Here is a 12,189-nt window from a genome sequence, read left to right as displayed (position 1 = left end):
TATCCCACTCAATGTTCAATTAGTAGTTATGAAATTGGTACTTTGTTAGACATCCAACATTAGATTAGAAGATGGTCTGTGGCGATGATAGTGTTCAGTGTAAAAGTCAGTGATTTTAATCTTAGGGCCCTATCATACACACGGCGCAGTGTGGCGCAAGGCGCGGCGCAATAGTCTTTTGCTAGTTTTCAGCTTGGCGCAAGAGTTGTTTTGAGGCGTTGCGCTACGCTGTTTAAATAGCAAATGCATTTGCGCTCATATGTGCGCCCATAGGCTTTCTGGTCTAAAAAGGAAGGCGTTCTGAGGCGCACTGCTGGCGCGTTGCTATTTTGAGAAACCATAATAGATTTTTCATTAGATCAAAACAAACCCGGTCTAAACTGCGCCTCGTTTACACACTGCTTAATACCCACAAGAGAGCAATAGGCAAATATCTTTACATATGAAAAAAATTAAATATTAAGGATATATATATAGGATATAATAAGAATAGATAGAGGATATAAATATAAAGGATTAAAATATTACAAAACATATTATTTTCTAGCGTACATAAATATGAAAAACCACTGCTTTTATGTCTTCTTCATCTCGGTAGGCTTTTTTAGTTCATTCATAACAATTTGCTTTTGTATAATGTTATTATTATTAGCAGTATTATTTATTATATCCATATTTATATTTGTTTTATTAAAAACAAGCTTAGATTTGCCCACCTGTCAGGTTTTAGACCATATGGGGCACAGCATGTGTTTTAGGATATAACAAAGGTTTTTGAGCACACTTCGTTATTATTGTTCATTTATTCGTTTGCTGGAAATTAGAACTGAATTTAGAAATAGTTTTGAAACGAATATTTACGCTTAACAAACAAAATTAATTATTTATAGACTAATTGATGTCTGTGCGTAAAGGTTTCCCTATCCAAGAGTGAATGTGAAAGTGATCCATTGTCTCTCATTCTCACGCAGTACAGACAGATGCTCTGTTTAACAGTTTTCTGTTAAAAAAACTGTTAACTATTTGCTAGTGAAATGCTCAGTATTTCCACTTAGACTTACTTTTCGTCCTGTAAATAGTAAATGTGCTCTTGGCGCGACGCAGCTGACTCTTAAAGGGAATGGGAGATGAGACTCTAATTGGTTTATTCTCAAAACACACCTATAACTCATTAAGAAAATAAACTCAACCCTTTTAGACCATGCCTTGGCGCAAAGCAGGTTTTCCCGTCCTTAAATTAGCAAAAACGCGTTTTGACACGCCCTGAAAGCGTTTGTGCCCTGCGTTTTGCGCTCTGCGCATGGACAAAATAGAGCCCTTAATCTTAAGTAAAAATGATGGCAAAATCACTCAGTTCTCTTACTTAGAAGCCATTAAGTGAAGTTTCACAAACTTATGCTGCGGTCACACTAGAGTTTGAGCATGCAAAATTCTGTTGTACGGTGCTGCAAAAAAGGGGCAGGATTAAACAAGAGAGGTCATGTTTTGACCCTCGATTGGTCTCACACAGTCAGGTGATGTGATTTCACAGGTCAGAGTTCCCCAAGCTTGAACTGTGCAACGCAGTGAACTTTGAAACATGTCACACGACCTTGCATTTCTGATCTGAGTCATTCGCAAGTGTATGAATGGCAGTCTAAGGGGCGAAAAGAGCAGTGTGACCACAGCTTAATCGAGAGAAGCACATGATATGATTGATCACGGGCGGTCTCTAATCATCCGCAAGCCTATCAGATTATTCCAAACTCACTATAAATATCCTGTCTAGCATTACTCCCTTACAGTATATTCGTTTTTTGAAGAATCCCCCATCTGCTTTTTCCTCCATTGACCAGGCGGGTGCCCTGGCCTCAATTATCTCTGAGCTCATGGTTCTCTTTTGGTGCAGCATGCCAAACTTGCTAATATTATCAAGCAATATCTAAGTGTGAACTTTTGAATTATGAGGAAAAGGCAAAAAGCCTCCACATGTGCTTCAACTCTGCAACTGATTTGTTTTGTTAATTAATTTTCAGGTTTGATCTAATAGTTAAAATTGCATTGTTATCACATCATCCAGTGTTTACATTACATTTACATTTAGTCATTTAGCAGATGCAAATACTTCTATCCAAAGCAGCATACAAATTAGGATAATAAGAAGCACTTCAAGTCACCAGTGAGCAGCCATATAAAAATGTACCCGAAGAACTCAGAGACAGGGTTTCTTTGCAAGTTTCTTTAAAAGTTTGCTTAGTGACTGTATCCGGACCCTATTGTGCTTTATGCTGCATTTTATTTTTCAAACCATTCCAAACTGTTGCGTCTTTGCTTCTAAAAATGCGAGACTCAATGGTTAGGAATGGTTAAAAAAAATTGGCAGCACAAAGAGGGTGTCCGGACACAGCGCACCTATAAACCGAAACTTTCAATAAAACTTGCTATGGAATCCCGCCTTTGAGTTCTACTGATCGGTCTACTGCTGTGGAACTGACAGTAATGAGCTGCGCAGTTTGTGAAAGTTGAAGTTCAAACTCAAACACAAACACATCCATCTAAATGTGGCCCATTGGAAAGGAAAAATGTGTTCTTTGTGAACAGCCCCTTAGTTTGTTTCGAATTTTTTTTATTTGTATTTTATTTAATCAGACAAACAGAAAAAACAGGAAAAGGATAAATAGTAAGTGCTAATGTTAGTCATCATATAAACTAATTCTAAACAATTATGTGAAAAGGGGCGACGCAGTGGCGCAGTAGGTAGTGGTTGTTGCCTCACAGCAAGAAGGTATGCGTTTCCTCCGGCTGCTCCGGTTTCCGCCACAATCCAAAGACATGCAGTACAGGTGAATTGGGTAGGCTAAATTGAGTGTGTGTGCGTGTGTATGCGTGTGTGTGTGTGTGTGTGTGTGTGTGTGTGTGTGTGTGTGTTTCCCAAAGATGGGTTGTGGCTGGAAGGGCATCCGCTGTGTAAAAACGCGCTGGATTAGTTGGCGGTTCATTCCGCTGTGGCGACCCTGGATTAATAAAGGGAATAAGCCGAAGGAAATTGAATGAATGAATTATGTGGGAATTGATTGGAATGAATAAATTGTCTAAAATTTAGTTTTTAAACAAATAATAAAATTAATAAAATCACATTTTATTTTTAAGGCAGGTATTTGTTAAAAAATAACTAAAATAACAAACCAACACAATGTTTTTCTTTGTTTTGCTACATTAATGAGAATCCCATACGGTGCAGAATCAAAAGAGAAAACTAAACTTAATTTATTACTTGAGATTTGATTTGAGATAAAACAATAATTTATATGTAAATTATTTATATGTAATAATAATTTAAATGTAATATATAAACACACAGACACACACATGTATTAGATTGATTATATATATAGTGTTTGTTTGTTTTTTAGGAAAATATTATCTTAATTAAATACGCCCCCAGGCAGGATTTTAAGCTCATTTGTAGATTTTTTTGTATCATCCTTTAGTGGAAATTTGCTTGCTTTTAGTTAAGGCAGTTGTTTTACACACAATATGATTTTATTTATTTTTTTTTTTTTGTTACAGTAAAGTGAAAAAAAATGAGATACAATGTCAAAAGTAGCAAAGTTAACAAACAAAATCAAAAGTAAAAACAAACAATAGTTATGAAACATTTTGACCTTAATTAATTATTTAAAAATACACTCAAAACTAATCTTTTTCTGCTTGTTCAAATTACACTTAAATAAACTTGACTCAACTTTAAATTTTAAGGCAACAAACTTCAGGACATTTTTGAGTTGACTCAACTTTCAATCCAATTACTGCACTTGACTCAATGAGTAAAGTCCTGAATGTCCAAAAGTTTGATGCCTTAAAATTGTAAGTTGAGTCAATGTTTTTTACAGTGTATTTATTTAAAATGAGTTGAAACAACGCAATTCTTAATTTTTTATTTTAGATTTTTGTTGGCGGGGGCAACTTAACTGTTTTATGTTTAGTCTCCTTAAATATTCAAAAACAATTAAGTTAACTTAATTGATTAGTTTTGGGACAACAGGAAGAAAGTGTGCAGAACCAAGCCTTTTTACAGTGTATATTTAATTTCCTACTCTTTTTAGAAGTTTACACAAATATTTAAAACTTTTATTTCATAAAAATGGTCCTTTGTTACAGCAATGAGAATTTAATGGGAATTTAGTACCATTAAAAAAAATCTCAATTGAAAGTATTGCTGGGTGGTTAAAATGTCCTTAAAGAAATCATCTAGACAATTTATTTTGAAAGTATACTCACAAAAAAAGCGAACTACCACACAACTCACATGAAAGACTCAAGACACCATCATTACACTCATACATGCGCCTTTAATCACAAGCATGTTTTTGTGCTATTCAAAGCAGTTATAATGTATTCTGTGAGCTTTGTTGTTATGAATGGATCCTGATCAGAGCAGGAAATTCACCTTAGTATTACAGCTCTAAGGATGTGATTACGGGTTTCTGCTTTTCTGAATGCTGTGGGAGTTTGTAACAAACGGAGACAATTAGACCCTGAACTCTGAAGTGTGTGTTTTATTTCATACACTCTGCTCCTGTATTGTGCAATAAAAGCCGTGTTTGTGTGTTTAGGTTGGTGAAGATGTTCCCGACGCCCGGAAGTGCGCCTGTGCCAGTCATGTAGCCACCATAGCCGAGTTTTTCCAGGTGGGTCTTCCCAAGGTAAAAACGGACATCTTTTACTTCCCTTTTCCATTAGGTAAAGACTCATTGTAGAGACACATGAAGCCATTTCTACATTTTCTGTCCTCTTGGTGTTTTCTGTCCTCTGTTCATGTTTTTCTGTACATTCGTCTTCTGTTACTTTTAGTGCAAAGTGAAGAGTGGAAAAAGGATTCAGCCATTGTGTAAAATAGTGATTTGTACAATTAAAATCATTTGTGCATTGAATTATTATTGCTGTATTATTTAATAAATATTCATACATTTATCATTTGAATTTTTTTCTTTGAAATACGACTTTTATTTATAAGAAATAATAATAAATTATACACAAAAACACTAAATAAACATAAAAATTATATTGAAGTGATTATATTTATAGTTTTGTTATCTTATTATTCAATTATTTTATTTAGGGTATACGCATAATTGTTTTTCACTGAAAAAGGAACAAATAATCCACAATATTTTCACACTTTTTATCTAGATATGTTTCTGACTGAATGCACATAAGAAATATATTATAAATGTGACCCACCGGTCATACTGCACCCAACCCGCTCTGAGCTGGCATCGAACCGGTGATTCTTTATTTGGGAGCTGGTTGCTCTAACATAGTGGCTAAAGACTATGGGCTTTAAAGTATGTTGCTAGAACACGTTTAGAGCTCAGAGGACTGAGGTTTAACTTCGTAGCACTTTGCTAACTGGCCTCTACTACACTCACACCCTAAACCCCACTCCCATCTTGGACGAGCCCCCACATGTTACTTACTGGTCATACTGCTCTCAGCCCACTCTGAGCAGGGATCGAGCCGGTGATTTTTTATTTGGGAGTTGGTTGCTCTATAGGACGCTAAAGACTATGGGCTCTAGTGTCTGTTACTAGAACACCTTTTAAGGTCAGAGAAATGAGGTATACCTGCATAGCACTTCGCTAATTGGCCTCCGAACACTCACCCGCTAAACCTCACTCCCATCCTGAAATTCACCTTTATTTGTATAGCGCTTTTACAATATAGATTGTGTCAAAGCCGCTTCACATAAAAGATCATAGTAAATTGAAACTGTGTAGTTCAGTTTTCAGAGTTTAAGTTCAGTTCAGTTTAACTCAGTTCAGTGCACTGCAAAAAATGCTTTTCTTACTTAGATTTTTTGTCTTGTTTCTAGTCCAAATATCTAAAAATTCCTAAATCAAGAAGAATTTTCTACACAAGCACAACATATTGTCTTGTTTTGAGAAATAATATGCCAATATTAAGTGAGTTTTTCCTTAAAACAAGCAAAATAATCTGCCAATGGGGAAAGCAAAAAAATCTTACGTCAATAGGAAAAAACAAGATTAATTAGCTTACCCCATTGGCAGATTATTTTGCTTGTTTTAAGGAAAAACTCACTTAATATTGGCATATTATTTCTCAAAACAAGACAATATGTTTTGCTTGTCAAGAAAATTCTTCTTGAAATGAGAAATTTTATAGTGGTTCACTACTGAGAGTCCAAACACAGAAGAGCAAATTCATCGATAGGCAGCTATACAGATCCCGAACCATGCAAGCCCGTGGCGACAACGGCGAGGAAAAAAAAAACTTTACCAATTGGCGAAAGTGAAGGAAATAACCTAGAGAGAAACCAGACTCAGTTGGGCCTGATCATTACAATTTCTTTGCTGGCCAAACGTCTTGAAGAGAGCTGCAGTCTCAGCGGCGAAGGCTGGAAGCTGAACCTGAAGCAAATCCATTAATGCATAGCTCTACAGATCCCGAACCATGCAAGCCAGTGGCAACAGCAGTGAGGAAAAAAACTTCACCGATTGGTGAAGGTGAAGAAAAAAAAATCGAGAGAAACCAGACTCGGTTGGGCACAACCATTTTTTATTTCTCCGCTGGCCAAACGTCTTGTGCAGAGTTGCAGTCTTAACGGCGGAGGCTGGAAGCTGAACGACAGCAAAGACTCGTCTGTCCCTGGAGCGTCACAGGAATCAGTTTCATGCTCTCCACTCCTCTATGACCACCGCAGCAGCTGCTCAGGATATGGCCTGGATCCAGGATATGGAAATCATCTCTTCGCTGGTCTTGGATCAAAACAGTGACACTACATAGTCTGAGGGCCCACTCCCATCCCGGAAGAGATCCTACGTGATACTCACAGATCATACCGCACCCAACTCGCTCTGGGTTAGGATTGAACCGGCGATTCTTTATTTGGGAGTCAGTTGCTCTAACATGAAGGCTAAAGACTGTGAGCACCTTAAGAGGTCAGAGGAGCGAGGTTTACTTGCATAGAACCTCACTAGCTGGCCTCCATTACACACACACCCTTTAAACCTCACTCCCATCCCGGACGAGCCGCCACATATTACTAATCGGTCATACTGCACCCAACCCACTCTGAACTGGCATCAAACCAGCGATTCTTTGTATGGGAATTGGTTGCTCTAACCATGGCCTCTACCGTCTGTCAGGTTTACCTACCCTATTTACTGGATGGATGGATGGATGGATGGATGGATGAATGGATGAATGGATGGATGGATGGATGGATGGATGGATGGAAGGAAGGATGGATGGATGGATGGATGGATGGATGGAAGGATGGATGGATAGATAGATGAATGGATGGATGGCTGTATGGATCGACGGGCAGACGGACGGACAGACGGACGGACGGACGGATGGATGGATGTATGGATGGATGGATGGATGGATGGATGGATAGATAGATGACTGGATGGATGGATGGATGGATCGATGGCTGTATGGATGGACGGATGGATGGATGGATGGATAGATGAATGGATGGATGGATGGATGGATGGATGGATGAATGGATGGATGGATGGATGGACGGATGGATGGAAGGATTGATGGATGGATGGAGGGATGGCTGTATGGATGGATGGATAAATCGATTGATTTTATCCCAACAGTTGAGTTTGTCCATATTTTGACCCAACCTTGGGTTACAACAATCCAAGATTCTTTCCTATTTTTGTTTTTACAGTGTAACAGCATATGCATGCAACCTTTTTATTCACTGCAATATAACCCAGACACATTTTCACAACATTTACCCATTAAAACCTAATTGTCGTTTTCGTACGGCTTACTTCGAAATGAACACTTCAAGCTTTGACTCACCATGCATGAATCCTCACCAGCCTAGAGTTCATTTTCATGCTCTTCAATGCTTCATCTCCTCAGCTGTTTGGGCTTTGTTTCCCATCATGCAGTAATTCAGCGCTGTGCTCCAGCAGATAAGAGTGCTGTGGGTGGTGTTTTCCGCATGTGTGTGTGTGCGTGTATGTACCTAACAGCTGGTAACGTGGAGCAGAAGATGTTTTGGGATGACTAACGCACTCCTCTTCAGGGGCCATTGTGTTGGAGGTGTCTGTCGGTGTGAATGAGGGGCCGCTCGCCTTTTCAAAGCTCTCAATCTCCTCAACGCTGCTGCGTGGGTGAAAAAGAGAAACAGAGAGAATAGAGGTATTGAGGTAGAGAAACTCCAGCACCAAACATCGGCGAGTCGACCAAGGCTGCAGCAGAGATTGTGCTTTTGGCTTGAAAGAGAGACATACATCAGGAATGAATTGAGCTAAAGTGCCAGTCAACTCATCGGCTGCTCTTTTTTAGTTGCTGAATTCAAGCAGAAACACATCAGATGTAGATGTTTGATGTACTTACAAAAGCGTTGTTAGCAGTAGAGCTCTGTATTCTCATACATAGTAGCTTAAAAACAGTTTGAAGACTAGATTTATTTTGTAGGTAAGGTCTAAATTGCATTTATTTTGAAGTCTTGTGCACATTATTCATACTCATTCACTGTTTATTACTGACTGGAATGGCTGACTGGAATGTTTGATTCTGATTGGTTAGTCGTGACATTCCACAGGCTCATCCAGGTACTTCCAGACATCTTGACCATCAGAAAATACGTTCACATCCATATTTATGCTTCTCTCATGTTGCTGTTTTTGGCTATTTGCTTACATCTTTTGACTAAATAATATGTAGGTTAGTCTATGCTCCATCAGCTCAGTTCCTCCATTTTTGTTTCGCTTAGCTTTGCTTTTATTTAAAGAATCGATGCTCAGAACAATATATTGTGTTTACTATTTAGGTTTTTGTGGCAACAAAAATGTAATACAGGGGTTAAAGTACATCCTGGTGGTTGATTTTGCAGAATAAAGCCCTTCAGTCTTACACAACAGCCCTAAATAATAACTCTTGTTTAGACTATGTTTACATGACCACGATGTACCTAAAAGATTTTTTTCCGTATGTTTGTGAAAAGATGAGAGTGTTGTCCAAATTATTGTAAAAAAGACGGACATTTTTGTATTCATTGTGACAGGCCATTAGGTGGCGATATCACTACGCCTATGCATAAACAGCCCTGTACAGTCCACCACTGTTGTTTTGGTGGCTAAATACAAGTGTAACACAGTTTTACAATAATGATACCATTTATTCCTCATTTCTAAGCAAAGCTAAGCGGTACAGTCTAGTACAGTACAATGCAGTAAGATTTGGTATTGGTCACCACGATCAGGTTTGAGTTTCCACTGTCAACAGTACCCTGTACTGTACTGTATAGTGTACAGTATAACAGAAAATTGTAAACAAAGTCATTCTCGCGCAAAGAAGAAAGCTATACGAGCTATTCATAAATCTCTTTTTAGCACATTCAAGTTTATTATTTCAAATTTAAATGTGCACAAAAACAGTTTAGATGTTTAGACGTAACATGCGAACAGACAACAGACAACAATAGAAAACATACAGGAAATAACATACAAGAAGAAACACACTTTGTGTTCACTGCTTAGCAATATCTTTGCATTATTTCAGTTTTGTATTTTAGCTGTGTATTTAAAACGGCACTTTCTTTGTTGTCAACCAGCAGTATAATGTCCAGCCAGTTAGTCCAACGACCATGTCTATTAGTGGACGAAGGTTCACTGCATGTTCAGTCTATCCCAGGGGTGTCCAAACTCGGTCCTGGAGGGCCGGTGTCCTGCTGAGTTTAGCTCCAACTTGCTTCAACACACCTGCCAGGAAGTTTCTTGTAAATAGTAAGAGCTTGATTTGCTGGTTCAAGTGTGTTCGATTAGAGTTGGAGCTTTCCAGGACACCGACCCTCCAGGACCGAGTTTAGACACCCCTGGTCTATCCAACGCACAATGTTGATTTACTGAACTCATATCTGACTCCAATTTTAATATAAGGAGGTTTAGAATATTAATATATTTATCCTTGTTTTATCTGACTCCAATTACAAAACATTATTATTTTATTTCTTTTAATATTACTTTAGATTATGATTGAATATTCTCTTCGATTCTTTATTGTATATTACTGTCATTCATTCTGATTCCTATAACATCCTGAGTCTTGTACTGGCAGTATACAATCTTTTAAACACAAGCATGTCAGTCTTGATCACTAAACAAAGGAGATTAACCACTATTCTGAAAAGGCAGAGTTTACTCAGATTAGGATTTTTTTATGTGGTCCCCATAGATCTGCTATCGACTAAATCAAAACAAAGCTATTTATTCATACCATGATCATTACTATAGAATTAAGCAGACCGATTTACTTAAACTGTTAGTAACTTTGATTAATCACCATACGATTTAAATAGTGTTATGAGTTTAGAGATGAAGGCCTATCCTCCTTAAATAGGCCTTTTACAGTCTAAGTATACTTAAATTAATGCTAATGTGTTAGTCGAAGCTCTAAGAACATCGTATAGCGTGCTAAGCTGCTCCGTCTATTGTGTTTTAGTCCGTTACTAACCTGTACAGGGGCTTGTGCACTTAAGGTAATCTACTAGATATAATAAGACAAAATCTGTTTGAATAATTTAAAACATAACAATTTATTAGTCAGGTAAATGTGTATTATGCCAATTCATTCAGTCAATTCATAAACGATCAATACAAGACATCAAATTTTCAAGGATAAATCTAAGATCAAAAGATGCATACCTGACTTTAAAATATACATAGTATGTGGATCATGAGATGTCCATACTATGGGCTAATCTGGTTCGAACATTTTGAAACTTTCCCTTAAGTAGTTAAACCAAAGATCTCCTTTAAGGTGGGGTGTGTGTGTGGGAGATCTGAAGAGTTTCTGCCTATAGGGAACAACTGGTAATGTGAATAGAAGGCCCCTAGGTAAAGGCACACCCCTAGCAGTGGTTCGAAATATACCAGTATTGTTGTGGTAGGTACCCTAAAGAAAAGTGGTAAATATAATAAAATAAATAAATGCCTACCGATTTACCGATCCATTAGACAATAGTGGTTTTGTTTTCAAAAGTTTATATTTTAAGGGCCCCAAAACACCATTGACAATTAAAAGAATGACCAAATTGTTGAAAATGGTGTTGTGTAAGTAGATTTCGTGCCTGTTTTAACTTACCGAGGACTTTTTTAAGCTGCCCAATGCTTTAGTGACTTTCTTCTTTAGTCTGTCACTCTTGTGCCAACCGGGCGTTGTGCCATAGCGACTTTAAACAGAACGTGTAATTGAAATGCGTGGCTGATGCTGGTTGCCAGGTGCTCTTTGTGCTGCAGTGCTACTAATGCTCTTTTTCTCTCACCAGGGTGTCGACGTCATTGTGAACGCCAGCAGCTTGGAGGACATCGACCCCTCCGCCATCGGACAGAGGCTCACCAATGGGACGGTTCCAGTGGCCAGTCCGGTGCTGAGCCGCCTGAAGATGAAAGACGAGGAAAACGGAGAACACGTGGTAGGTGATGGCTGACAGAAGAGCTGCTTAAAGGGACAGTACGCCCAAAAAAAAGAATGTTCTGTCATCATTTAGCACTCCTTTCACTTTTTTCAAACCTTGAGTTTCTTTCATGTGTTGGACAACAAAAAGATAAGACTTTCTCTAGAGGAAAAAAATATAGGAAATACTGTGAAGAATTCCTTGCTCTGTTAAACATCATTGGGGAAATATTTAAAAAAGAATTCACAGAAGGGCGAATTATTTTGATGTGAACTGTATGACCTAATTTTATGCTTGGCAACTAAATGAATGATGAGCCACTCACTAATAAACAGTTAGATTTTATACCCAAAGTATTCAGTTGAGGCTTAGAATACGTTTGGTGCAGTTGATGCACAGCATATCTAACTCTCTATGATTACAACACAATAGGGGTGGAAATCATTGGGGATCTTTAGCAAGACTATCCGATTGTTATTCTGGGAATCATGACCTCAACCTAGGCTTATTATGGATACATCCACAGGTCTACATTTCTGGGGACATCCAAAAACGTAACTGGAGGTACTTCTTGCAGTTTTTGTTTTTGCAAATCCACTAGAGGCTGTTGTGTAGGCTTTTTGATGATCTCAAATTGCTCTCACACGTCTTCTCGCATAATTCCACCAGAGGGCACAACATATACTTCAGTTACATACATTATGGTAATTTAAACTGCGGACACTGAATGCTAAGAATGAAACGTGAAAGTGTAAGTTATT

At 38.0% G+C, this 12,189-nt stretch overlaps 1 protein-coding gene and 1 long non-coding RNA gene across 25 annotated transcripts in view; one reads left to right on the top strand and one right to left on the bottom strand.

Moving 5' to 3' along the window:
- The window catches only part of LOC147832006 (uncharacterized), an 80,195-nt gene extending 68,798 nt beyond the window's left edge, over positions 1–11,397 (bottom strand). Inside the window, exons 1-2 of the long non-coding RNA XR_015520639.1 lie at positions 11,116–11,397; positions 7,825–8,133 (exon numbers count right to left, since the gene is read on the bottom strand). This is a non-coding gene — a long non-coding RNA (uncharacterized LOC147832006). The remainder of the gene's footprint in view (positions 1–7,824; positions 8,134–11,115) is intronic.
- Positions 1–12,189, top strand: part of dbn1 (drebrin 1) — a 175,742-nt gene that overhangs the window by 121,269 nt on the left and 42,284 nt on the right. For 13 of the 24 annotated variants that reach the window (XR_015520550.1, XR_015520548.1, XR_015520549.1 and 10 more), the window contains exons 4-5: positions 4,596–4,685; positions 11,300–11,446. Coding sequence is in view for 16 of the 24 variants with exons in the window: in XM_087301796.1 (XP_087157922.1) it covers positions 4,596–4,685; positions 11,300–11,446 (237 nt within the window). In the remaining 8 variants the exon portion in view is untranslated. The remainder of the gene's footprint in view (positions 1–4,595; positions 4,686–11,299; positions 11,447–12,189) is intronic. The other 11 variants (XR_015520553.1, XR_015520551.1, XR_015520552.1 and 8 more) reach the window with 1 other exon arrangement.

Source organism: Danio rerio, chromosome 21 (genome assembly GCF_052040795.2).
Source record: "Danio rerio strain M-AB ecotype USA chromosome 21, GRCz13ab, whole genome shotgun sequence".
In the NCBI taxonomy this organism is placed as follows: domain Eukaryota; kingdom Metazoa; phylum Chordata; class Actinopteri; order Cypriniformes; family Danionidae; genus Danio; species Danio rerio.
This window is presented reverse-complemented; position numbering and strand designations above follow the sequence as displayed.